Source organism: Corvus hawaiiensis, chromosome Z, assembly GCF_020740725.1.
Source record: "Corvus hawaiiensis isolate bCorHaw1 chromosome Z, bCorHaw1.pri.cur, whole genome shotgun sequence".
Lineage (NCBI taxonomy): Eukaryota > Metazoa > Chordata > Aves > Passeriformes > Corvidae > Corvus > Corvus hawaiiensis.
In genome coordinates, this window is record NC_063255.1 from 12,170,258 (window position 1) to 12,195,945 (window position 25,688).

General features: G+C 43.1%; 1 protein-coding gene across 4 annotated transcripts in view; it reads right to left on the minus strand.

The window, feature by feature from the left end:
• Positions 1-2,989: 2,989 nt before the first annotated feature.
• EGFLAM (EGF like, fibronectin type III and laminin G domains) overlaps positions 2,990-25,688 on the minus strand; it is a 78,758-nt gene continuing 56,059 nt past the window's right edge. For 3 of the 4 annotated variants that reach the window (XM_048291818.1, XM_048291815.1, XM_048291816.1), the window contains exons 14-24: positions 23,813-23,938; positions 22,846-23,089; positions 18,959-19,070; positions 17,251-17,367; positions 14,841-15,021; positions 12,488-12,511; positions 10,301-10,379; positions 9,248-9,391; positions 6,283-6,366; positions 4,602-4,705; positions 2,990-4,074 (exon numbers count right to left, since the gene is read on the minus strand). In XM_048291818.1, the coding sequence (XP_048147775.1) occupies positions 3,920-4,074; positions 4,602-4,705; positions 6,283-6,366; positions 9,248-9,391; positions 10,301-10,379; positions 12,488-12,511; positions 14,841-15,021; positions 17,251-17,367; positions 18,959-19,070; positions 22,846-23,089; positions 23,813-23,938 (1,370 nt within the window). In that variant the 3' untranslated portion in view covers positions 2,990-3,919. The remainder of the gene's footprint in view (positions 4,075-4,601; positions 4,706-6,282; positions 6,367-9,247; positions 9,392-10,300; positions 10,380-12,487; positions 12,512-14,840; positions 15,022-17,250; positions 17,368-18,958; positions 19,071-22,845; positions 23,090-23,812; positions 23,939-25,688) is intronic. The other variant, XM_048291817.1, reaches the window with a different exon arrangement.

Sequence of the window (25,688 nt, forward strand, 5' to 3'; positions counted from 1 at the left end):
GATGTGGCTGTTACATGACTGTACTTTATCTAGGCCTTTAAAGTGAGGAGATTTGGCCCTTGAGGGGTGATTGTGTTGTGGAGGGAGCTGAGTGTGCAGAGCTGGAACAATATATTTCCCACCCAGCTTATTTTGCTGTGCAAATTGAATGAAAACTTTTTCTCAAAAGGAAAGCCTGGCTGACAAAATAGTAACTCTTAACAGGCATCTATTGCAGGGTAATACTCCATCAGGGAATGGGCAACTTCCCAACATTGGCAGCCCCCTCCTCCTCCTCCTCCTCCTCCTCCTCCTCTTCGCTATTTTGCTCCCTGGGGCCAGGCTGGGAGGACTGGGATGGAAATGGGCACCTAGTTGACTACCCAGCTCCAACCAGTGCAGCAAGGATTTGCCTACCAGAGGGACCATTGCTGAGTCTCATTTGGCTTTAGAACCCCTTGACTTGCTTTATTTTTCTTTTTTCCTTTTTTTCCTTTAGGATGAAGCACATTAAACCCAACTGCTGATTCCCAGTAGCTGCTTCCCACTGAGATGTAGGTGTAGTAGAGAGCAGCAAGACACACTTTGCCCTGAGCAGAGCAAGGGACAACCAGGAAGCAGCTCTGCCCAGCAGCCAGAGCTCAGCACAAAGCTTTACTCAGCCCTCCAAAGCCAGTACCAAGGCAGGAATTTAGCCCTACTAAGTGGAATGTTATATATTTTGGGATTAATGTGGAAAATTAGTAAGAAATATAAGAACTGCTAGTTAAGGAAGGAGATTAAATTGCAAATAGAGGTACAAGCTCTTGTGACTGCTGCCTTCACTGCTGGTTTGCACAGGTACCTGCAGCAAAAGGGACACGGCTCTGTCAACCAGCAGGAACTTACCCTGTTCAGCGCTGGGGTCAGGCATCGCGTCTGAGTCAGCTCGAGCAACGAGTAATGTGCTAATAAACATTCCTGGAGACAGCGAGCAGCATATGGAGGCCAGGAAAATGACTAATCATTCTGCCATGTCCTGTCCACCTTTCCTTTCTCCTTCCTGACCCAGCATCAGTGGGGAGGGTGGTAGAGGGCGGGAGACAGAGCCTCCACATGTGGCCTGACAGATGTTCCTGATTTTCTGGCACCTGACTCCTGCTCAGCCCCTGGAGCGGAAACCAAAGACTCTCTCCCATCCCCAAGCCTCACCAGGGAGAGCAGAGATGTTGATGAGAGATGTTTCTCAGATTATCTTTAAAAAGAAGGCAGAAAAGATTTTTTTTTTTTTGTTTTGTTTTGGTTTTCCTTAAATGATTTAAACCGCTCAGCATCTTTGCTATTCACGCCTCCACCCCCCGCCCGGCCGGCACGGCGCAGCTGTGCTGCTCCGCTCAGCCTACAGGGTTGCAGCATCACGCTGCAGGGTGACGTCGCCAGCCCCGAATTCTCGCGCTGTGATAAGCAGAGTTGGAAACAAGCATTTGGAGAGCTGCCGTTTGCTGCTCTTCTTTTTCCACAACAACAACAACAAAGGTATTTCCTACCCACTCCCCTCCCTACGCTGCATTTCAAAGAGCAGCTTTTGTTTTGGCGAGGTACAGCCTTGTGCCAAAGCGCCTGGTATCCTGCAGTAAATTATCTTAAAATAGAGACCTCTCCTGCCAGATGTTTGTCTTGGAACTGGTCTCCAAACCCTGTGACAGAAATGAAAGGATGGGAAAGGCGAGGCATGTAAGACAGAGCAGAGGATGATGCTGTTTGGGGATCATGGTAGTGCCCCATCAGCAGCAGCACAAGAGGTCCTCAGGATTAGGGGTACAGCCATTCAAACCTCCCTACTCTGTGCCAGGTCAGAACAGATCATTAGCATGTGGGAAACCCCTCAAGCTCATAAAATGTGAGTTTTCCCCCTCAGGCAGCCAGCAGCTCAGACAGGACCCAAGCACAGGCTGTGTCTGGCCACTGCCACAGGGCTGCACTGAGCAGGCAGAAAAACCTTCAGCCTCCAGAGGTTTTAGTTTTCACCCTTCTCAAACCCAACACATTTTCCTTTTACATCCCAAGGCATCAAATTCCACTTACTTTCATTTTAAAGGCACATCTTGATCCTGTATACTTTATCCTGCTTTTTTCCAGCCATGGAGGTTTCTCCTTCCCCATGGGGCTCCCCAAGCCAAACCAAACTTTGCTTCTCCTGGGAGGAGAACCATGAGTGCCTCCAGCTCCTCTGCAAGCTGCCCATGTCTTCTACAGTCCTTTTCTTCTGAAGTATCATTTGAGCAGGGGGCAGAGCACAGGTGTACATTACCTGATGGGACCACCATATATTTTTCTGTTACTTTCTGTTTCTAATAAGTGCCTGCATTTGTTTTTGACCATTGCTACCTTATCTACAAGGAGCACAAGATCTTTCACCTAAGAGATCAGGGTGTCCCTTCAGCATGCAGGACAGGAGCTGAGGTGTCCTTGGCAGGTATTTGCCTGTGCCATTATCTAGATTTGCTGTAGGTGGGATGAATCTAGGGAAGATGTTGGATCTCTCAGGGAGCCAGGAGCACTCTGAGCACAGTAAGAATGCAGCAGAAACCTCCTCACCTCCATTGCTTTCACCACATCAGGTCCTTTTAGTTCACAGGCATTCAGGTGAACCTGTGCCCCTGAGGAAGTTTGTGCTTACCCTCCCACGGGCACGTGGCAGGCTGTGGGGTGCCCTGCTGCATGGTTGGTCTCTCTTCCCCCATCCCACCCAACAAAGGCTCACTCATCCACTTTGAATAAAGAATTAAGGAATAAAAATCTTCAAATTATTAAATTCTGGACCTCTCTTTCAGTGTCTCAACAGCACTCTGTTTGCCTGCTTAAATTACACTTTGGCAATCAAGGTTGCATAAGTGCTGTTCCAGTGCCTAGAAAACATAACATTTGAAGAGGACTGTGACCTACCAAGGTCTCTCGCACTCCCTTTTCTCATTTTTCCGACATTAAAAAAAAAAAAAAAAAGTGATTTATCATACCACAGTAGCAAGCGTTTCCTCTTTTTTTCCTAATCTTTTAATCTGTTTAAGACAGGAAAGCTTCATAATGTACAATTTTAAACTGTCAAAATTTACAGAACAAAAAGAGTCAGATGTAAAACTGGTCATAACTCACAAATATCCCCATTAAAACTGTATAATACAGACATTAAGCCACAGGTCCATTTTCTATTTTTAGGAAAGTGTGCAAAGAGCTAATTGTATAATACATGTAGATGTTAAAAGTGATGCCATGTAAGCAGGTCTGCTGCTGCTATAAAAAATAGACAAGTATAAAATTACTTCTACAAAATTGGTTCATTGTTTTTGTTGCTTGTAATAAAAAAGTAGACTTGTAAGAACGTTCCTCCTCAACAAACAACAATATTTTGAAACCAGTCATTGTAACTGTTACCTGTTACACAAGATGAAACATAATTTAGCTACATCAGAGAGTGGTAGGGAGAACTGCTTGTTCCAGGACCTACACGTGAATGCAGAAATATACGCTGCCTGATGGTGCAGTTGTTGAACAGCACAGTCACTGTATCACTGCAGGGTGGGGTGATTGAAGGTGTTTCAAGACTGCTTTCTCTGATACTACAAAAGTTAACCTAAGGACCACAACACAGTCATTGAGCTACTTGTAACATCACACTTTGCCGTTTGCACAGATGCACAACCTTTAGCATTCACTACACACTTAAGGGGTAGAGGGCACGGTTCATACACAAAATACTTGGTTTCACTTGGTCAGGAAAGGAGAGGAAAGGAGAGGGAATGAGAGGGAAAAGTGTTCTTCTTTTTCTTTTATGTTTCCCTTTGGCTTTATCACCTTCCCAGATGGCAAACATGGTCCGGCTGTAGAGGACTCATCAGCCAGCTCTCGCTCAGCTACACACACAAGCACACGACGGGTCCTCAGCACCGGGATTCCTCTCTTGTCACTTGGTCCCACACGTGTTGATGTTCTTCCCGTTGGTGGCATCCTCCACCAGCGAGATGTGGTAGTCGGTTGAGAGCGTGAGGTGGGAGATGCAGCCCACCAGCCCCCGCAGGTACTGCCGGTTCGTGTGCAGGGCAATCTCCTTCATGCCACCTGTGGGAAGGGCAGCCGTGAGGAACCCTTTACCAACATGGGCGTCTGCTCTGCTTGGCAGGCTGCACACCCAGCAGTGCCATTAGCCTTCCTAGTGGCCTTCAGAAGGGAATTCTAATTTACAGGTTCCTCTGTGTTGTTTTAAATAAACATTTTCAGCGCTTGAAAGTACAGAGGGGATAAGCAGGAGGTAATGAACTAGGATGTTAATTATTTGTTCCAGAAATTGTAGCATGAGTAAGAGATGAATAAGCTTGTGCCCAGATCCACTAAGCTGTGGGGTTTCCAGTTGCCTCTTGCTGTTTCTCCATGTACCTGCCAGGAGTACCATAGGGCATCCCGTGGTGCTGGTCCCTTCTCATACCAATTCCTCCATCCCACTCAGAGAGGCCTCCTCACAAAAAACAGGCTGTGGAGGACTAGAGGCTGCTGTGTAACACCTCCACCAGGAGCTGGCCAGAGCTGGAAAGCCCTGCCTTGCAGATGACCTTGCATCTGTGTCCTGAATGTGAATAATTAGCACTCACCTATGTAGAGATCTCCATTGATATTTAGCTGCCTCATTTTCCCAGGGGATTTACCAGTCCTGGCACCATAATCGTCCACGGTTACTTTGCCAGACTGTCCATCCCTGAAATGAAAAGCAAAGCACTCTCATGCATCCAGCCTACAATCAGAAGGGGGGAGGAGCAGCAGCCAGGAGACCAAGGTGAGACAGAGCTTGGAAGGGTTAAAGGTAAAGGCTTGGGACTGGGAAGCCCCACAGACACAATGTTCTATGGCAATCCAGACTTTTCAGGTTTTAGGATTTTTTTATAGATGTCAAAGACCTGTAAAGTGTGCAGGATGCATTTGCAGAGCAGAAAGTGCTGGAAAAGAATCAAATTTCACAGCTAGGGGAGAGGGGAGGATGGACACATTCTGACCTGTTGTTAAAGGTAATTTAAAAGTAAACAGCAGAAGCTTCCACAGAAGGGAAAAAAATAGGCAAGCTAAGGTAAAACATACTTCTATGTGGGGTATGTCCAGCCCCTGCCCTGGAAGGAGGCCTGCTGAGATAAGGAGATTGCATAACCTCCCAGCAAGATCCCCTTGGAAAAGGCAGCACTTCTCGGTGAGGGTGAGAGAAAACAAGAACCATGATCCGCTGGGAGACCCTATGTAGATTCTTTGTAACCCATCGGTTTCGACCCTCTCACACCCACCCTTGTATCTCTATAAGATCTACCCTTCTCCCTCTTTGAGTTCCCTGGCCTCCCCTTCGCAGGGTGCGGACTAGTAAAGCTGCCTCATGCGGAACTGCTAAACGAGCCTCTCGTCTCTCTCCTCCTGGTTCAGCCTGGGGTTTGCCTTGCAGAACAAGAGCTGAAATCACTCTTGATGAATCACTAGAGAGCTGACAGCCTGCTGAGACAGTCACCCTTCTGCGAAGGCACCCCGGCGGCCGAGGGATCGCCACAGACCTCTGGAAGGCTGTCCCTTGTGGGACACTCTCTCTGGAGCAGTCACGGCTTCCTGGGTCTGAGCCACAGACCACAACCCGGCTGCAATACTTCTAGGCAGCTTTCTTTCTCACTAGAGCTATTTTACATATGGTCAATAACAGTACTGACAGAAAAGCTACTTGATGGGTTCCTATTCCCACCGAATTTGGTAACAAGCTGTGCTAATGTCAGACTGTGATTTCCAGGGAACCAACCTCTCATGAAGAGAAGGATGTGTGCTTTCCCTGCTGAACACAGTTGCCTCCCATGAGGTAATGAGTTATAAATAAGAGTTATATATACACTGCAAGATGTCTGCACCTCCTCCAAATAGCAGAAGTAGGTTTACACTGTCTGTGCTCCAGTGCTTGTGCCAGCCCGCAAAATGCTCACTAGGGAATTTCAAAATGCAGACATTAAAGAAAAATACTCTTAACCCACATGGTATGGGTTTAATAGAATGTCTGTCAGAGCCCCAGAATAGCCCTGCATGACTTTGGCAGCCTGCCTTGAGCTGTGCCGAGCTGGCACTGTCACCTCAAATACAGCAATCTTTGTGTACATCATCCTCAAACAGCCAAGCTGCTAACAGTTCCACTCCTAGGCAACATGTGAGTGTGGAGCCACAGTGATTCACACCCCACCAGCACCCAGACATGCCAACCAGCATCTTTAATGGCAGGGTGGCCCCCAAGCACCTCCCAGATGAAGCCTGTCCACTTACCGAACAGCCTTGACTCTGTGCCACCGGCCATCGCTGAAGGAGCCGTTCACCGTGATGGAAGCAATGCCACTGCCCAAATTGTAGCTACAATTTAAAAAAATGGAAGTGTTAACTGCCTTCCTTGAAAGGACTGGTTGCCCGCCAAGTTTCTCAGGCATCCTTACTCCCTTTTGGCTCAGATTTTGGGGCAACCAGAGGAGTCCTTTGCAGTCCCAGCAGCAGTGCTCTTATTTTGCAAAGTCAGTCTCATGGATAAGCAGGCAAAACTCCCTGAGTCAGAGTGGGTACCATCACCATTCCCATGGGAGCAAGAAGAAAGCCTCTGCAGGGTCATTCTTCCCCAAATCAGGGGATTATGCAGGTCAGACCTTTGGACTAATGGGAGACAGCAGTAACCATGCAAACATGGTTAATAAATAAATTTTTACAAGAGCAAATAAGCATGTGACCTATAATAGATATACAAATCATCTGAATTGTAGGGAAGGTTGGGACCTGTGATGTTAGAAAAGATGAAGTCAAATAAATGCAGAGATAATTATGAAGTTACCTGTTTCAGCTGCCACTCTGATTATTTCTTTGTATTTGCTTTTACTAAAATTACTCAGCAGATATAATGTCCCCATCATGTTTACACATCAGGCACCTTAATTTCTGGGTCCCTGAAGCTTGGGCTAATCTTAAAAAAGGAGAAGTAGATGCTACAGCACAGTGAGCTATTGGGTCCTCAGGATGAACTAGACAGAGCCAGCTGCTGCTGGACTTCAGCCCGTACCAAGCAGGAGGGATTAAAGCCAGCACCACTATTGCTTCAAAAAAGACTGAACATGGTATGAACTCATCGCCAGCAAAGGCTCTCAAAACAGCACATTAAACTGTGAGCTGCCCAGAGCAAGCTGATTTTCCTAAATTTGTTTCCTGGGGGCTTAAGTGAGTCTCAGGCAAGCACCTGAATTACGCACGATGCAGATACTGGTCGAGGTCAAAACCAAGAGGATTTAGGTGTTAAGGATTGCATCAAAGTGTTAGACCTTTGATTACAAAAATGAGGTTCATATCCCCAGTGAATCCCTCTACAATAGATGTCCCCCTACAACAGTGAAATAACCTTCTACAGAAGCAGGGAGCAACAGAAAGGATTTACAGCAGCAGGTACACTGTACAGGGAATAAGATGATAGAAAATGGGAAAGAAAAGGTGTGTTTTGAATTTCAAATTGGATCAGAACACAGACATCTAAACTTGACCTGAAGGAAAATACTTCTGACCAGTTCACAGCCCTGATAGTCTTTTGACCTCACCTCTCAAAAGGTGAAAAACTAGCACAAGGACCAAGCTTCTGGAAAGATTATTTTTTTTCTGCATTTGTCCTTTCACCACCTTTATTGTTGCTCCCCTTCAGTGAGCAGTGATTGCTTATGAAAGTTCTATTCTGGTAACTCAATCTTTTGCCTTCTTAAATACATGTGGAAGGTACAAATTTTTCAGTAAAATTCAGCTGGTTTGTTCTAAAGCCTTTGAGTATCTTCATCTCTGGGGAAGAGCAACAACCCTAATAAAAAATGAACTGTGCCTCAGAAACAGACTGAATAGGTGTTCTCTCATGCTGGTTAGACATAACAAACCCTCTCTAGGTTTGTACTTCAAGGACACCTTGTTGTCCCAGGCCCCAAAATATGTAAACTAAAGCCTTTGAGAGGAGGGGCAAGCTTGGGGTAATTGCATCACTAACTGAAATTGTAATTGGAGAATTAACCCTGATATGCAAATGGACCAAGCTTACAAAAGTGTGAAGAATCCGTGACCCAGTGTCCATCTTGGGTGGAGCCTCTTGACTGCCTAAGGTGTACCTTTGAAGGTACACCTTCAAATAAATACCTACTTTTATTCTCTTAATCTTGTCTAGCCTCTGTTTTCAGGTAGCCACTTTGAGGCATCATTACTGCCACGGATCTTGGCAAGGCAGTCTCTCCCAGAGACATTTAAAAAATGCACCACTTTTGCAGTCAGTTCCTTGTTTATAAAACAATGAGGAAACTAAGAGTTTTTGCCAAGTTAGCCACTGATAAATCACATTTTAAAAGAAGCTTACAAGAAACTAATTTAAGTAGAAATGTGCAACTTATCTATACATCCATGGTAGCAAAGAACAGCCAGTTAAGTAAAGTAAAAAAAATCGGCTTAAGTAATAAACTCTCTTCTACATAATGAATAGTGTCTCACAACAATCTGCATCTGTAGTTTGCTGTTTCAGTGTTGGTCTTACACAACCTAAAGGAGCACCATGAGGAAAGACAAGGCTTTCAAAACACAGGAGTCCCAAAAAAGCACCATGCAAAAACTTGCACAGGGTCTGCCTGAGTGTCTGCAAGGGAGAAGGAGATTCTGGAGCAAGAACCCAACATTTCCCAATACTCCCCAATTCCACCATTTCCACAGCAGTATTACTGCTTAATTAAGTGATTCTGTGGATGGTGGCAGAAACAAGGTGTGGTGACAGCTGTGTGTGTGCGTCACAGAGCTGGCAATTTAAGGGTTTGAGATGGTGGAATCCCTGCTCTCATGTGCACTCTCTGGCAAAGAGAGAGCTCACAGTCGGCACTGGCACCATCAGAGCTTGTCCTCAACCCCTGCTCCCTCCACCAGCCCTACCCTGCTCTGCCCAACTGAGATGGCTTTAAGAGGCTTGTGGGGGGATTACCAAGAGTATTCAACCCCTCATAAGAAACCATTTAGAAAATCACAATAAAGCCCAGATGTTTGGAAACTTGGGAAGGAGCGATGCAAATCTTCCAGCACCTTACCTCTTCAACTTACATCCTTTCCCAGACAGCAAATGGGACCCATCACTGAACAAACCTTTGAGGATGTGTCTCACACTGTACCAAGGGACAAGTGCACTGGATGTGTTGTAGCAACTCCTCTGAGCCCTGTGTGCTATACAAAAAAGGGAGAGAAATTTTACCTGAATATTAACGCTCCCTCCTGAAGGCCTAGAGAGATGAAATCACTGTTAGGTCGCATGGGACTGTTTCCCCTCCACATCAAAAGACCGTCCTTCATTGTGGTCTTAAACCTCATGAACACGTTTGTTCTTGTTCCTGACACCCTGTTTAATGTAGAAGGAAATAATCATAAAATACTAGATTGCAACTGTTTTCTTTTAAAAAAACACAGAAGATAATGCAGTATTTCTTCTATGTTGGTCAGGTGGGTTACTGTCCTGTAGCTCATCTACACGCTGATGTGCGAAGGATTCTGGTTCACATCCCCATTCCCATCATTTCAGAGCACAGCAATTGAACTCGTCTCTCCAGAATCCCAAACACAATAGCTGCTAGGTTATTCCAGACAAATAAGAGAAAATCCTTTTTGTCCTCAAAACTAGTGTGAAATCCAGCCCAAAAAGCATATTTTGAGAATGTCCAGTAGATGTGGTGCCCTCAGAAACCAGTGGAAGGAGCATAAGAAGGGCAAATCAGAAAGTCCCAGTAGGTGAAAGGCACTAAATGGCGGTGAGGACACTGGTGAACCCTTCTCTACTCAGTGGCTGAAATAAAGGTAGATGGAGGAATTTGTTGAAACAAGCCTCAATTTGCCGGAATGTGGGGATGTTCTATGGTACAGAGCAGCCAAAAAAGTAACTTTGAGGATCTACACGTTAGGCTAAAGCAGGAGTTAGAAAGGAGTTAATGTCTTTAATCTCCTTAGAGACACAGGATCTGTATGTCTGTTCTTTGCCCTCAGGGAAGAACCAGTCTTTCCCCATGCCAGATGTACGTGTGCTATTTCTTGACAGGCTGTAAGATGCTCAAATATAACAAACTAAGCCACCAGTATATCCACTTAAAATGTATTTTCCCTTAAGTTTAGACATACTGCAGAAATACAGCTAGAAATACTATAAATACAGCTTAAAACATAATATAAACAAAATATAGTACACCCTCCCACATAAGGCTGCTAACATTATTACATTTAAGAAACAGACTACTTAGGTTCACAGGAGATACTTTACCTTTTCAGGATATCTGGATTATCATATGTGAGGTAACTGCGACCAATAAATTGTGGGATTTCAATTGCTTCTGTAATGGCTGAGAAGTAAATACAAAAAATTAAGAAGCATGTCAGATAGCTGACATGGAAATGGAAAGAAAAAGAGACAAGGCTGTTTTATTGATTTACTCCTGCAGTGGCAGGTACCTGCCAGTGGCACAGACTGAGCTGAACCCACACTGCTTCGCAAAAAGCCACTGCCAGTTTTTACCGAAATGTAGGGGCAGTAGTTAAGGGAGTTTAAATTGCTGACAGTCCCTCTGTTTACAGCATTCCTGTCACAAGCCTAATGTATTGCTCCAACATAAATGGTAGTGCAGAAGAATATGAAGTATTGGGAAAACATTGCAAATTTTATCTTTACCCCCGTTTCCACATTCCTCAATTCTCCATGTGGTTCAACGCTCCCCCCTGCCAAAGTTTATGCAGTAACCACCCGTGTTTATAGACTAAGAAACTCCTCCCCAGCTCCTAACAGAGCACCATATGCAGAGCACATTAGGAACCTCTCACCCTGCAAAGGGAGGCTGAGAGGCAGCACACACAACCTGTTTCCTCTTTCAGTGTATGTGACTTTGCACAGAGTGGCTGCTGCCTGCTCAGAGCTCACCCCTGGGGTACAGTGTGGGGGGCAGATTATCTCCAGGGAGGACTTACGGGGTGTTCCAGATCACTTTAGGTCTGAAAGCAACTGAGACTACACTAAAGGCTGCATGGCAGAGGCTGTAGAGCCCCTTGGTGTATTCAACACTGCAGTGCGGCCTTGGGGGTTGTTTTCTGTGTCCCCCATACAGCATTTCTCTAGGGACAGCCCCAGGTACCCCTGTGGTGTATGACTGGGACAGTGGCCCACATCGGAGCCAGACCTGGGGTTGGTGCACTTCTGCCCACATATATCTCTGGCAATATAACTCAGCTGTGTGACATAAATCACTGAACATCCCTGATACAGAGCCCCTCACCAGGCTATGAGCACTGGCCTGAACAGATTTTTTTGCTGAGTGAACACCCTACAGCTTGTTGCTGATCTCCCATAATTGGCTGCTGCATTAATACAAGCCAGTTGTATAAATTACCGAAAATAGATGCCTTCATCCTATTTTCTTCCTGAAGAATAATCCCTTCAACCACAGCTAATCCTATCTATATAAATTTCAAGCTTTCCAGGGCAAAGATGCTTGCTTTCTTTATGCAACACAGGGTCTGCCTGGGCTTTTAGACCTCACTGTGACACAGATATGCAACAATTGGTGTAGTCTGGCAGACAGCAACAGCAATATGAAATTTAGCTCTAGGTGCCAAGACTGAGAATTTTAGATAGTGACAAATGACTGTTTTCATCCATAGTGAAATCTGGAAAGCTGCCTAATATGTCTAATGTCCAGGCCATGTCCAGCCTGGAGCCTGCCAACATCGTTCAAGACTGCAAAAGTTGTGTTACGCTGGCCAAACACTTCTCACCAGGTCTGACACTTTCTGCACTGGACAGCCTCTGACAGCAGCAGAGCATGGAAGGAGCCCTTGTTCCCCCATCACATCCTGCACTAGAGCCCCAGTGCTCTTGCCTGCAGCAGGGGAAGGTGCCTGTGATATGCACCAAGCCTTGCCTTTGCCAGAGTACTCTGATTTCCTCCACGGGGCTTAATGGGCATTTACCTCTGCTTGCTCTCCATTTGTTTCACTGACTCTGACTTCTTTGCAGAAAACCAAGCAAATTTTAGCAGTATCCTCGATGCATCCAGGATCTTTGCAGCTGGTAGGGAGCTGGGCCAGTCAGGAGATCTAGGACTAAACACCTCCATTCTTTGCTCATCACCATTCAGCAGACAAGCACCAACGCTCTGATGGAAGCAGGAGTAAGCTCTGAACTGCAGGACAGCCTGAAGTCACACCACAAAACCCTCAGCCAGCTGCCTGGCTCCTCTGCTCTGCAAATACAGGGACCAGCTCTACAGCCCCTGTTCTGAGCTTGGCAAATGCTTTGGATGCAGTTTGAAATATCAACAGCACAATGTTTAAGGAAGTACTGTATAACCCTAGAAGATATTTTAGCTTTATGACAGAAACTTGCCAGGCTTAATGGAAACCCAGCATCCAGACAAACACACAATGACAGAGCAGTTTTCATGTAATTTGCAGTACTTACTGTTGAGGCAGTAACTTCCACACTCTGCAGTGAGTCAGCACAAAACAAAACAAGAACATTCTGGGTTTATTATTCTAAAGCTTAAAAATCTCCCATAGTCCAGTTTCATGCCCACTTTTCTGCAAATGTGTAACCCCCCACCTAGCACTTGCATAAATGACTACAATCACCTATGAAGGTAGCACCGGTTTTATTATTGGTTTGCCCAAGTATGTATATTTGTCTGCTCAAAACACACAAAGGTACAGACAGGTGGGACCAGTACCAAACCCTTCTGCTAGTCCTGCTTCTCAAACCCCAGTAACTCATCAGGTTTTACTCAGGGATCAGCTCTAGACAAGGGAAAACAAAGGTTTACTGTTCTACTCCATCTTACGGTTAAAGTATAAAAAATACCTTTAGCACTCCCACAGCTTGGACAGAAGATATAAAACTTAGCAATGCCAGCAGAAACTCTATTGAATCTTCAGCTAATGAACCATTACGATATGAATCAATATCTCATATACCTCATACCAGCATTACTTGAGTTTTTAAGTGGTGTGTATAATTTTGAAGAATGTGGTGCAGTCTTTCACGAGCACTTTGCTTTTTAGGGTTTTTTACAGCAGCCTGCCACCAAGAAGGTTGGAGACAGCACCTTCACCCCACATACCTTCTGAGTGCACTAACCAAAACCCTGTAGCGAAACAGAAGTGGACACAGACATGCATCTCACCTTAACCATGTCTACACTCCTGTAGAGACACAGGTAAGGATAATTTTGAGGAATCTGTTTCAGGTGGTTCTCCTCAAGGCTGTCATGGACTGAGGTTCAGGAGCGATCTCCTTGATCTCTGCACATCTATCAGAAAACCCTTCAATTTTTGGTGGCAGCTGAGGCTGCACAAGTGCAGGGAGGTTGGGCTGCACCTGAACAGGAGCCAGAGGGTGCAGGAACAGAAACCAGATGACTCATGCTTTTGGACACTCTTAAAAATGAATAAAGGTTGGATTCACATAGGAAGCACCACCCAGGATCTGGCTAAAGGCAAAAGGTTCTTCAGACTGTCTCTGAAAGCCTGGACATCCACTGAGGTGACAACAGGGAGGACACACCAGCCAATTGGCAGCAGTGCTGGTACTATGAGCTTGGACACTGCTCCCTGGGCTCAGCACAGGCCAGGAGCCAAGCAGAGGCGAGGAGCTGCGGCTCCAGAACTGCACAGGAACTCACCAAATGGGCAGGCAGTCACACACCCAGGCTGCAAAGCATTCCCTTGACTGACTGCCCCGGGAGATGTGTCAGTACAGCTGCAGATACCATCTTGAAGTCAGGAATTTAGCACCCTGTACATACCTAGAAAGCCAAAATCCCAGTTCTCCCTCCTCTCTACAAAAAAGCCAAGGTAAATGACGTTGTTTCAGCTCTTAGTTAGACCACAACAACGTAAGCAAAGGGGTTTCTTGCATTGTATTTTAATACGACACTTTTGTTTTAAGATATTGTCTGTTTTGAAGAAAAGGACAATCTATTCATCACAATTTAACCAAAACCACTACATTTAACTTTGAAGCTTATGCCTGTGAGAAATGAAGCAGTGGGTGAAGACAATAATGTCAGCCAGCTCTTCTGAACTGAGTTTACTGCTGCATTACAAAACCTTCCCCTAGGAGTTTTTCAAGATCAAGCTTGACAGAAGTGAAACGTCTCCATCTAGTGGAATAACCCAAAGCACACTTTTTAAACCCTTTCCATGCAATCTTATCACTTTCCTGACTCTAAAGTTTGAACTGTAACAGTGGCTCCAAAGAAAAGAGAGTAATGTGCATGTGGATGAGTCTTCCTCCTTGGTGGTCTGCTTCACCCCACCAGAGCAAGATCTCTGCAGATGGTGAAATTACCAGCAGAGGAGTCCGTGTCTAAAACAGGAATAGACCTTTCTGTGTGTGAGAACAGAGCTTGCTGTCAGCTGTATGGAGGATAAAATTACAAGAGTTATCCATGCTCACGCTTCAGGATGTAACATAACTGCTGGCTGGAGGACCCTGGCAGAAATTCCCCTACTGTATAGCACTGCACAATTAAGGAGGTGTATGAAGTGTTACTGTTTAATGTTGTTCACCACAAGCAACCGGATACCAGGTTGCTATCTATGGATTCTAGCCTTGTGCTGGGATAACAGTTACTACATTCCTAAATAACTAAACAAATTCTTCCCTAGATACAGGGAAAGTGCACAGATATAAGGGGAGCTCTGGCCTCTGGGGTTTCTATTTAAAGGGATGTGTACAGCAGTGGTTGTAGATGCTAAATCTTCCTTATTTTTCTGATCAGCTCCAGAACCCTGGGTTGATATCCAGCCATTGTTACCTTTTTGGCAATGTTGCCCATCAAAGCCCAGGGGACAGTCACATTCATAGCTGTCCTTCTTGGGAATGCAGGTGCCTCCATTTGCACATGGTGAGGTCACACAGGGGTGGGCAGCATTGCCGAGGTTGATTCCAAAAGTGAAATCCTGTTTCACATCAATTGTCCGGTCATTCAAGATAATCTATGTGTTCAAAAAAATAAAAAAAAAGTGTGAAAACACATTGTAAAAACTCCCACATTCAGAGTATCCTCCTGCTAGTTAGAAGATTCCTCTGAAAGACTTCAGAGAAATGTAACTTTAAAAACTTGGCCCAAATCCTATTTCTTGTGTGTTTTCCAGTTGCAGAGGTCCAACCCACACTTTTGCTCCCCCAGTCCACTGGAGATTAATCTCTTTTGTGTCTTGGGAAACAGCCTTAGGCAACTCCTGTATGCGGTGAAGCTGTGTGGAATTTACCAGGCTTGTGCCTGAACACTGGTGCAACACTTTGTAGCTGAACCATCAGCTAGGATGGTAAAATTAGATGAGCGCTGCTGAGGAAAAGCATTTCTGAGATCAGAAAACCTCCCAGGAGATGAGTGTTGACAACAGAAATACTAAGCAGAACAGCTTGTTTTTCATATTTACTATTGCTTTCTAGTATCTCATCTCATCTGAAAGAAGCTAGAGTTAAGATGAATGAAAAACATAAATAATGACTTCACAAAACTGTTTGTATATAAATGGAAGAGAACTGCTAAATTCTGGGATTTTTCCAGTATGTCAGGAGCATATGTTCTCCAAAATAAACCTACATTGGTATAATCTCAGCTGACATCTCGGGAAGAGAGATTACATGAGGGCACAGCATCTGATCTCAGCCACATCAAAATAAGTACATCTTAACAAACAATAGATTTTAAGGCCAGAATTGAGAAAGGTAATAGGTGCTCTGGCTCCTGCGTAATTCAGACTATGCACCCTAGGGGATCCTACACAGAGAAGGGGTTTCATCAAGCACAACACAACTCCAACAGCAGAAAAACATCCAGTCTTGTCATGTAATGGACCAGGGAAGACTCCCTTATGTTTTCAGCTCCTTTCTAAATTTTGACTACATTATTCCAGAGGCTAACAAGTCTCCACTCACAAAAACATGTCTTTTGTTTCTGGTTTTAAACTTATATTCCGTTTCCAGCCCTTGTTTCTCACCACATCTTTTTCTGCACAATTCCAGCACCATGTATCCAAAGAAATCTCATCTTCATGCAGGAACTAGAACGCCATAATAAAGTCACTTCTCAGCCTTATCTGACTAAACTATATAGATTGTGATCTTAGGTCTTTCTATATGCTGCATATTTTCCAGTACTTGGTGATGTTTGCAGCTCTATCTCTATAGTTCTCCAAAATCCTACTATGTGTGAAGCAGGCAACTAAACGTTCCCAGTGCCCAAAAGGCATGCAACATTCTTCCTTGACATCCCATTCATGCCTCTGAGAATACAAATACACCTTGCTAAGTACATCATAGAGATAAGTGCTCACACTCTGCATTTCCCAATCCTTATCAGTGCCTTTACTCTAGCTACAACACCTCACCTTGTAACTGTAACCTGTATTCATTGCTACTAGGCTATCTTGCAGCCCAAAATAGATTGTGTTTAGTCAAATCTACCTTCCCAGTGATGTCGTGTGTCTGACCTGTTCCCATCACTATTATTCACTACCTCAGTTCTCCTTAACTTCATGTTTTCTGTTGGACAGCTGACAAAGACAGTACAAAATGTCAGATCAAGTGATGAAACCACTTACGCTGACCTACCATTACTGTTATGTCGTGGAGCAATTGTTAACATGATCCACTAGAGTGTTTTAAATTTTTTTTAATTAAAACTATTATTAAAATTTTGGGTTTATTTGTTATTTCTTTTCATTAATCTGATGCAATAATTCACAGTTATAAAGCTGTGAGGATTCAGGGCCAACCTTCCAACTTTATCCAAGCTATTTTAAGTATGTTTAGAAAGAAAAATGTTAGTTCAGTTTGAACTTTCATTGGATTACTTACTAGGACTGATTATGAATTTACATTATCTAGAAAGGAACTGCACTCATGCTCAGCTGACCACATGGGAACATCATGCCTAATGTCTGCTAACAATGTAAAACAGCTCCTCCATTCATGTGCCCCACATAAAATTGTAAGAGGGGAGAGCAGTAAGGTATGCATCTCCATTGTGGCGTAAGAATGCACTAGGTGGACTTTTCACTGTGAAATAATAATTTAACCACTTCATGGTGGGTTCCTGAAGTGAAATCCTAGATTATTTTGATTATTGCCAGCTGAATATGGGCAGGTTTCCACATAAAGCATGCACTGGATGCAACAGAAATTAATGCCCCCAGTGTGTTTCTCTGGGCACACACCTTCTGGATGCTCCCACTGAAGGGTCTGAGGATCCCAGAGTTCTTCTTCACATCATCATAATTAGGGACTCCACCAATAAATATTTCAGAGCTGCATTTAATCTGTGTAAAAGCCCCCTGCAAGAAACATAGAATAAGATTTTATTAGAATAGCTGGAACCAGGCTTGTATCTTCAGACTAGCCTACATGAGTTGTTATAGCCCTACTTTAGATCTTACAGCTTACTTCAATGCCTCTTCTTTGTACAGTCCTATCAAAAAAGCCATTGTAGGACATTCTCAACTGACTTGATGTTATCCCAGTCAGAAGTAGCTGAAAAATCTCAAGTATTTCAAAACGGCAATACTGAAGGAGGAAAGAAAGGAAACTGCCTCATTGTGTTTTCTGATTGCACAATTAGCTTCATTTGCAAAGACTTGAGGTACAAGGATGTAAATCTACAACCAGCATGATGTTCTTAAAGCTAAAAAACGGAGCAAAGTTCATGCAACAGAAACTCATTCAGTTTCCTACATCTAAGAGATAACCTACTATAAGTTATGGGGCTAAACGAAAGAAACACTGAGTTTGCATTAATTACCAGCAGCAGTTGCTCAGCATACCTGATGGGAATATTCAGGGTCCTGGAGCAAACTGAAAGACATTTAATAGCTCAAGACAGAATAACTGTGTAATTCCAGTCCTGCAGAAACTTCTGTGCTTTCATGGTTGGCAGCTCCCAGCCACTCTCCTCCTGGAGCACTGCACTGCAGCACTTAGAAGAAAAAAATGGGAGTGTTCATCTTAACCCATCTATCTAAAGAAGTCTTGAGTGCTCCAGTCAAATGTTTCTCACTCAATTTGTTTCCTGACAGACAACTGGAATTTCAGTTTATTTAAATTTTTGAAGAAAAGTCAAAGCTTTGATAAAAGTTTCCCAGTTTGCTGAAAAGCCTGCTATGGGATTTTTCTGCTATGGGATTTTTCTTCCATGGGATCTGGAGTCTGGTTTTCTGTCTGCACTCTCCACTAGGAAAGAATAAAAGACATTTTCTATGGAGGTCTAGCCTCGGGTTCTATCAAAATAGAAAATGTACCTCTGTGCATGCATTTGAGTGCTTAGAGTGAATATCCTGCTCGGTACAAGTACAATTTCACTTTATTACAAATTTGACTCACTGTGATCACTTGGTGAGCAAAGAAAAAAAAGCAAGTCATCAACTGTCTGATTATTCCAGCTCCTACTCTGGCCTGCAAATTATTTTTGCAAGAAGAAGATGACAAAGAAACAATTTTCTTGTGGCCTACCTTTCCAGGACAATATTCAAAAAAGAGGTTAAAAAAAGATTAGGCACATACTTTTCAGCATCATACTTTTCTAAATTACACCTCTCACAGTGCACACATTGCTCAACAGACTTAGCCACAACAAGTACCAAGAAAAGAACCTCAGGAACATATATGAAGCAGACACAAAAATGTGAGTCCAGTTACATGTCAGGAGCAGGTACAGTCAGATTTCTTCTGGATCCCTGACTTTACAGGGATCCTTGTCCTCAGAGGGAAGACCTTATGCACAAATTCCCAGCTCTGGGCTTAAGAAAATGTTGCCCTAATGTGTGTACTGTTTTAAGCTAGCAAGAGCTTTGAGAGCAGGCTGTGCAGTCTACCACACAATCATTTTACAGTTCAACAGCTGCATTCAAGACAAGTCTGCCGTAAGCTCACCTCTGCCATCCCTTCCACTGGCTTCTGTTTGTCCACTTGTAGGATACCATTCTTTGCCGTGCGGGACACTCGTAATTCGTGCCAATGACCCAGACTGACAGGTTCTTCACTCCTGTTTTAAGGGCAAGAAAATTTTCAAACACGTAACACTGTGCCTTTCTGATACTCCATAATGTTAAAAAGTCAAGTCCTCTGGGATGATTTTCTGAATAAAAAATAAGTATCAGCCACTATGATTCTTCCCTTATAAGGAAGTAACAATCTTCTGAGCAAAGACCATATTTCCAGAGCAAATAACAAGCACTCTATTTTTATTTATAAATGAAACGCTATCATCAGCACACACTTTAGCTACCTCTGTGGTAGTTTTTCTGCCCAGTCATTTATAACATGTAAAGATGAATTTTTGTCTCAGCTGTACATCCTCATTTCACTAGAAGATTCCCACTTAATGGTTGGTCTAGCCCCACATTCTTCATCCTCTTTTAAAACAGAACTACTTTGTGTTGGCTTATCAGTTCTATTTACGCATCCTGTTACATTGAGATCTACACACACACATGTGCGGCCCGGACGCTATACATAAAACGGAAGTAATTAGAATATGACCCTAATGATGTGATGAGATCTTGGCTAGGAACAATAATCCCCAGTTGTGCAAAGTATTCACCAGTCTCAAAGGAAGCATTTTTAAACCGTTCTTACAATCTTTACTGGCGCAGCACTTATACGAATAGCAGCCTGTATGAAGGGCAAAACCACATTCCCCTTCACAAGTTCTGTAGATCTTTGTATCTTGTTTTCAAATGTCATTTTACTACACTGGCTAAAGCATTTTATGTCTAAATGAGATGTTGCAGCCTTTCCTCCAGGAGGACTGGAAACTTGTGTTTGATGACCAGGCAAGCTGGAAAAATCAGAACCGTGTTATCTAGGACCCCTAAGACTTTCTAGCTTCCAGTGAAAAAATACAGAAGTTCTGGGAATGAAATAATGTTTTGTATATTCAGGATACTTACATTTAAAAATAAAAATCTCCCACATTTTGAAATGAAAAAAATGGAAAAAAAATGTAATTTGAAATAGTGAGTCAATAGTGATACACATACTGATTAAAAACTTACATAATTTTGAAAATGTGACAATAGCAATTTCTTTTTTTCTTAACTATCAATATCAGTTTTGAAACACTTTCATCCAGTGTTTGAACACTCCTGCCTCTTCATGTGCTGGGAGGTTACTTTGTCCCATGTAAACCAAAGCTTAAAAAATACACCAGATCATGAAGATCACAATCCTGTGAATGCTCAGCCTAGGAGAATCCCAGGGAAACTCCTCTGAGATAGTTCAGTGCTCAGGTTCTGCATCTGTCCACCCATTCAGCATCCCTTCTCCCTGTGGAGCCCTCAGAGCACACTGTGCTGCTTCCATCCCAGGACACATCAGGAAAAACAAACCTTCACCAGCAACAGCTCTCCTACTGCTGCTGCTGACATACAGAGATAAGCTTGCCTCATCCTAATTATAAAGACATTATGGCTGTGTTCTGATTATATTATAATATCTAACAGCCTGGTAGTCCTATGGCAGAGGTATCAGGATGACCAGAGCTACACCTCCATGAAAGACAAAGGGTAGGCATGAAGCAGTATGATGAAGACAGACTTTTAAGTGGACATTGTCCAGGCAGGCATGAAAAACAGGGAATCTATTTATCTTATTTAATCACTGACAGAGCTGATGACAGGGTGCAGGTTGCACATTTTTTCTAGAAAAAAGAGCTAACAGGACAACCTGACAACTTTCATGAAGCCTGATGGTCTCACGAGTCTCACCCACCACTCTGCTATCTCACCACACTCTTTTTCCTCCAGTGCATGTAGTTCAGGCATTAGCTAGCATCCAGCTTGTTCTTCTGCTTTCCAACAGAAAGAGGCAGTTTCCACTCCCAGGCATATGCTTGTGGCTCTCGCCACATTTTATAACCCTACATATCAATTAAACTTTAGTACAAGGTGTTTTGAAGTGCTACAGCATTCTTGGAAGAAAAAAATTTCTGCTTTATATCTTACGGTTGCCAGTAACAGGAATTAGAAGGCTGCAATCAGTAAAGATTGAAGGCTTTTGTACGAAGGGCTATTCTGAGTTGGAGAAAAGGTCTCCAAAATCAGCTATTTCTGCCACTTTTCAGCAAGAGAATAGAATAGGGCAAATATGAAGTGATTCTTCCTTTGATATATCCTCCCAGCTTCTGGCAACTTGTCATTTAGCAATTTCCTGAGTCAGAGGCTGCATCCGTACAATTGTGTTTGATCTCCCTCAATGGATCTTTCTTCAAATTTGTCCAATTTTTTTTAACCTATTTATAGTTTTGGCATCTGTAACTTGCTGTGACAATTAGTTTCCACAACTTATTTATGTGCTGTCTGAAAAAAAAAAAACCCCAAACCCAAAGAAAAAAGTCTTATTTTCTTTGATTCCTTATTTTCTTTTCATATTGAAAAAATACAGAATACTCATTAATCTTCATGTTATTCATCATTTAAAAAACTCTATCATACTTCCACCAAACTCTTTCTTTTCCAGGCTGAAAGGTCTTGCTGTATTTTGTGGAAGCTGTTTCATTCCCTCTCCTGGATCTCAAAACTACTCTTTTAAATTTTGCTAATTTCTTTTGAAATGAAGTGACCAAAATAGCAGCAAGTTTTCAAGACAGGGTGCATTGTGGGCTTTAGCAGAGACAGTCTTCCTTATTCCATTCCTAATAGTCCTCTGCATTGTACTTAGGTTTCTGTATTTGAGCAGTCTGCTGTTGCTTCCACAGAACTATCCATGACGGCTCCCGGATCTTTCTTGTCTGACAACACTAATTGTTTTTCCACAGCTGTGCATTGTTAGGCTTGTGCATTATTTTGCATTTGCTCCCTTGAAATTTCATCTCTCATTTTGTCATCTGAATGGGTTTGTTTGCTTGAGTTCTCATTCAGTATAAAATCAGTACATTTCCCCTAATCACACTAGAGTCAAAATTCCTGATGTCCATCCACAGGAATCATTGGTATGCAAGACTTGCAGACAATGTACACATTTTGCATAAGCTTTATATAGATCATTTCTAAATATCAGGTCAGCCTGGTCAAACTGGCAGCCTCCTGGGCCATATCCAAGATACTGAGTGCCTCTGTTCAGCCCAGTGCCTTTTCAGAAAGCCCGGGAACAGTTGCCCAGCGACTGGGCATTCAGTTACACAGGGAGAGGGAACAGCATTTTTGAGGCATTTCATTGCTTCCATCCTCCTAGACATTAATTTTAGGATGCAATGAGTCATTCTCAGAAGGTCTGTATGGGAACCTGGGTGACCAGTTTAAACCACATTTTTATCTTTTAGACAGCTTATGTTATATAAATTGAATACTAGCCCCAGGTCCCCCAGAAAACAGCACTGTGAGGAAGTGTTGGGACCTGGAGGTGTATCTTCCTGTGCCACCTCCAGCCTGGCACCTACCACTTGGAATGGGAAACCAGAAAGGAGGATGCTTACAGAAGTGCCCAAGTGTGAAATCCTGTGGCTAGGAAGTATATGCATAAAACATTTACAGATCCCCTAATTAGCTATGGTGCAATGTCACGGGGACAAGAAGGGAATTACTGCAGTACCATACAGACACAAATGTAACATCTGCAGTACGATAAAGCACAAAGCTTTGAAACATAAACTGATGTCTCCTTGACCACATTTCTGGTGCTTTTGTACCTCCTTAGAAGTAGGCACTAGAGACCAAGGGGCTCGCACACCTCATCCTAGGCTGTGTGTCTTTCCAGTCCACTCCTCTCCTCGATCAGCACCCTGGCACTTTGGGGAAGGAAACATGAGCAACACCATTTACCTGATAACAGCCGTTCCCGAGCCACAGTCGAACCTGAACTCCACGTAGCCAGCCACCATGTTAATGGAGAGGAAGTCCTTGCTGTCTGTGTCGTAGCTGTACAAAAGGATACCAGTCTCTAAATCTGGACGAAATGTCAGCTCAAACTCCATGAAGGAAAGGTAATTCTGTGGTTCCAAGGGCCAGGGTGTGCTAGCAAATGATCTTAAGGATTCGTTGAACTGAGGAATGGCCAAGGTGAGTGCTGGAAATCCAGAAATCATAAGCAAGTCATTTGAGGCTCAAACGACTGACCCCTACCAACCAGTGTTCCTTTTGTTAAATATTTAAAGCTAATCCTTAGCAAAACAACCTGAATTTTTTTCATCTAAATTAAAAATACTTTTTAATCCTACCCAATACTGCTTAATCCCTTCCTTTTCCAGGGATGTATCTGTACTATAAAGCATTGTGTACCTTTTCTTTAGTGATTCATAATAGTGTTTTTCAAATTAGCAAGCATACAGTGGGTGGTAGCATGAAAAGTTCTACAGCATAGAAAATAATGCTGCACCTACTTTACTACTTGTATCTATGATTTTAGCAGGAAATTGACATTGTGTCCTTTACATTTCAAAATATACAACTGACACTGGTCAGAAGAAAAGTGGGTATTTTTTTAGAATTAATGTGCAGCTGTGGAGTGGTACATTATTTTAACTTCTGAAAAGGAATTTTGAGATGCTTAAGTACAGTTAGTTTAAATAAACAAAGAGGTTTGAGAATCACAGATTATGTAGAAGCTGGATGTAGCTCCAAAGCAGTAAGAGAAGGGTTTCAGCATGTGACTTTAAAAAGATGAAGTAACAAGTATTCTCTTCTGTCAGTGGAACAGGATGAGACCTCCTCAGCTGTCTCTAAGTGGAAAACACATTGAAACACTGAATAACACACAGAAAGAAATAGAGGCATTCCAGCATCCACTCACCTTCCTCACAATGATGACCTTTAAATCCAAGAGGGCAAAGGCAAATGTAAGAATCTGCTTTGCTTGCAGTACAGGTGCCACTGTTGATGCAGGCTGCCTCATCACAGATGCCACTGCTACACTCACCTAAACACAGGAGTCAGAACATTAATTTATCAGAGAAGTTTGTCAAAGATTTATTTGGTTGTTGATCACTGCTACTAACCAACGCAGTTTGCTTTTCTGTCTAGATTCTTTCCCAATTTGTCAAATGGTGTGCAATTTAGACAAGGGAGCTTGATTATGAGTATTTTTTTTTAATATCAGACCAGCAAGAGACCTTAAAAATAGCAAAAAGTAGCCCTTACAAGCAAACCATGACAGATGTAACTTTCAATCATTCCCTGGATTACTTACTGTCTGCTCTTCTTCCTATTTACTTTCTCATAAAACACAAATTTCACTAGATTGTTTACAAGCACCATGCCTTGTTTAATTTAAATTCTCTTAAGTGCTTCTTTGTTCACTGTAAATTCATGCCATGCTGAGCATGGGAAGTGTTAAACATCATCAACTAATCTTATTATCCAAAATGAGGTTGTCAACCCTCTTGTACACACTAAAAGGGATCCACATCATCAACATATGGGCTTTTCAAGAAGCATCACTACTATTCTGGCACATCAACTTAAGTAAGAAGGAGATTATTTCTTCTTGCTGGATTTTAGCTGAAATTCTAGAACAAATAAATTCTCATTTGCTCCTTAAAGCTGATATCTATAAAGTCAGATTATGCAACCATCAAATGTACATCTGATTGAAGTTCTTGTTGAATTTATTTTCTCCTTTATTTTACTTTCTGATCAAGTAACTCTCTCCTTGTCAATAGTAACAAACTGATTGTACACATTAAGAAGACCAAGTAAGACTTTGGTGGTGTACAACTGTAAGCACACCATTTGGAGGGGCGTAGTGTTTTGTGTCAAACTAAGAATTACACATTTATTTTGAGGTACATTTAAGCATCACTTCTGAGATGACAAAGGGTTCATGAGACAGCTCTGACAACAGTGTTGCAATTTGAGATGATTAAGAGAAGTCTTGAAAAACTACTGCAAGAAGGGGATATGCCCTTTTTGTTTTGTTTAAACACAGCACTCTGATTGCAAGCACAGTTTCCAGAGCAGGTCTCCACACATCTTCAGAAAGACACTGGTGTTTGTACAGCACCAGCTTTACAGTTTGAATTTCCATCCCACCGCCAGAAAACCACACACAAGTATGCAGATGTAAATGGCTGATGGTCCATCCCAATCACTCTGCTGTCCACAGTGGAAAATAACCTTTTCTAACTAACTCAGGACAACTCACAGGTCATCTGGTACAACTCTGCCAGACTAGATTGTCTCATATTGCACATCTACAAATCTCCTACTAGGCCCATTTTTCATTGTATGGAGGGAAGATCTGAGTACAGCAGCCATGACACAGGACTCCAGAGCTAACCTGAGGAGCACAGACAAAACACGCAAGTCCCCGAGAGGGGAAAAAAGGCTCCTTCTCCATGGAAGGGGACAGTTACATCTTCCCCATGCCCAGCCATGGGATCAGGGCTGCTGGCAGTGCACATTGAGCTGTCTTTTTCCCTTCTGGTCTGCACTGTAATGGCCACAAGTGAACCAAAGCAGGACAGGTATCTTGTTGCTCAGATCCCTCATATACTCACCCGTTATCATGACACTGACAGAATAGCACTAGCTGTGTTTTATAGGCAAGGAAACAGATCCAAGACGTGTGTAAACAAGGATCTCTGTGCATCAAGTGAGAAGACACAAACAGAAAACCAAGACAATGCTCATCTTTGCTGCATCTGCTGCAGTGCTAATCAATGTTGGCA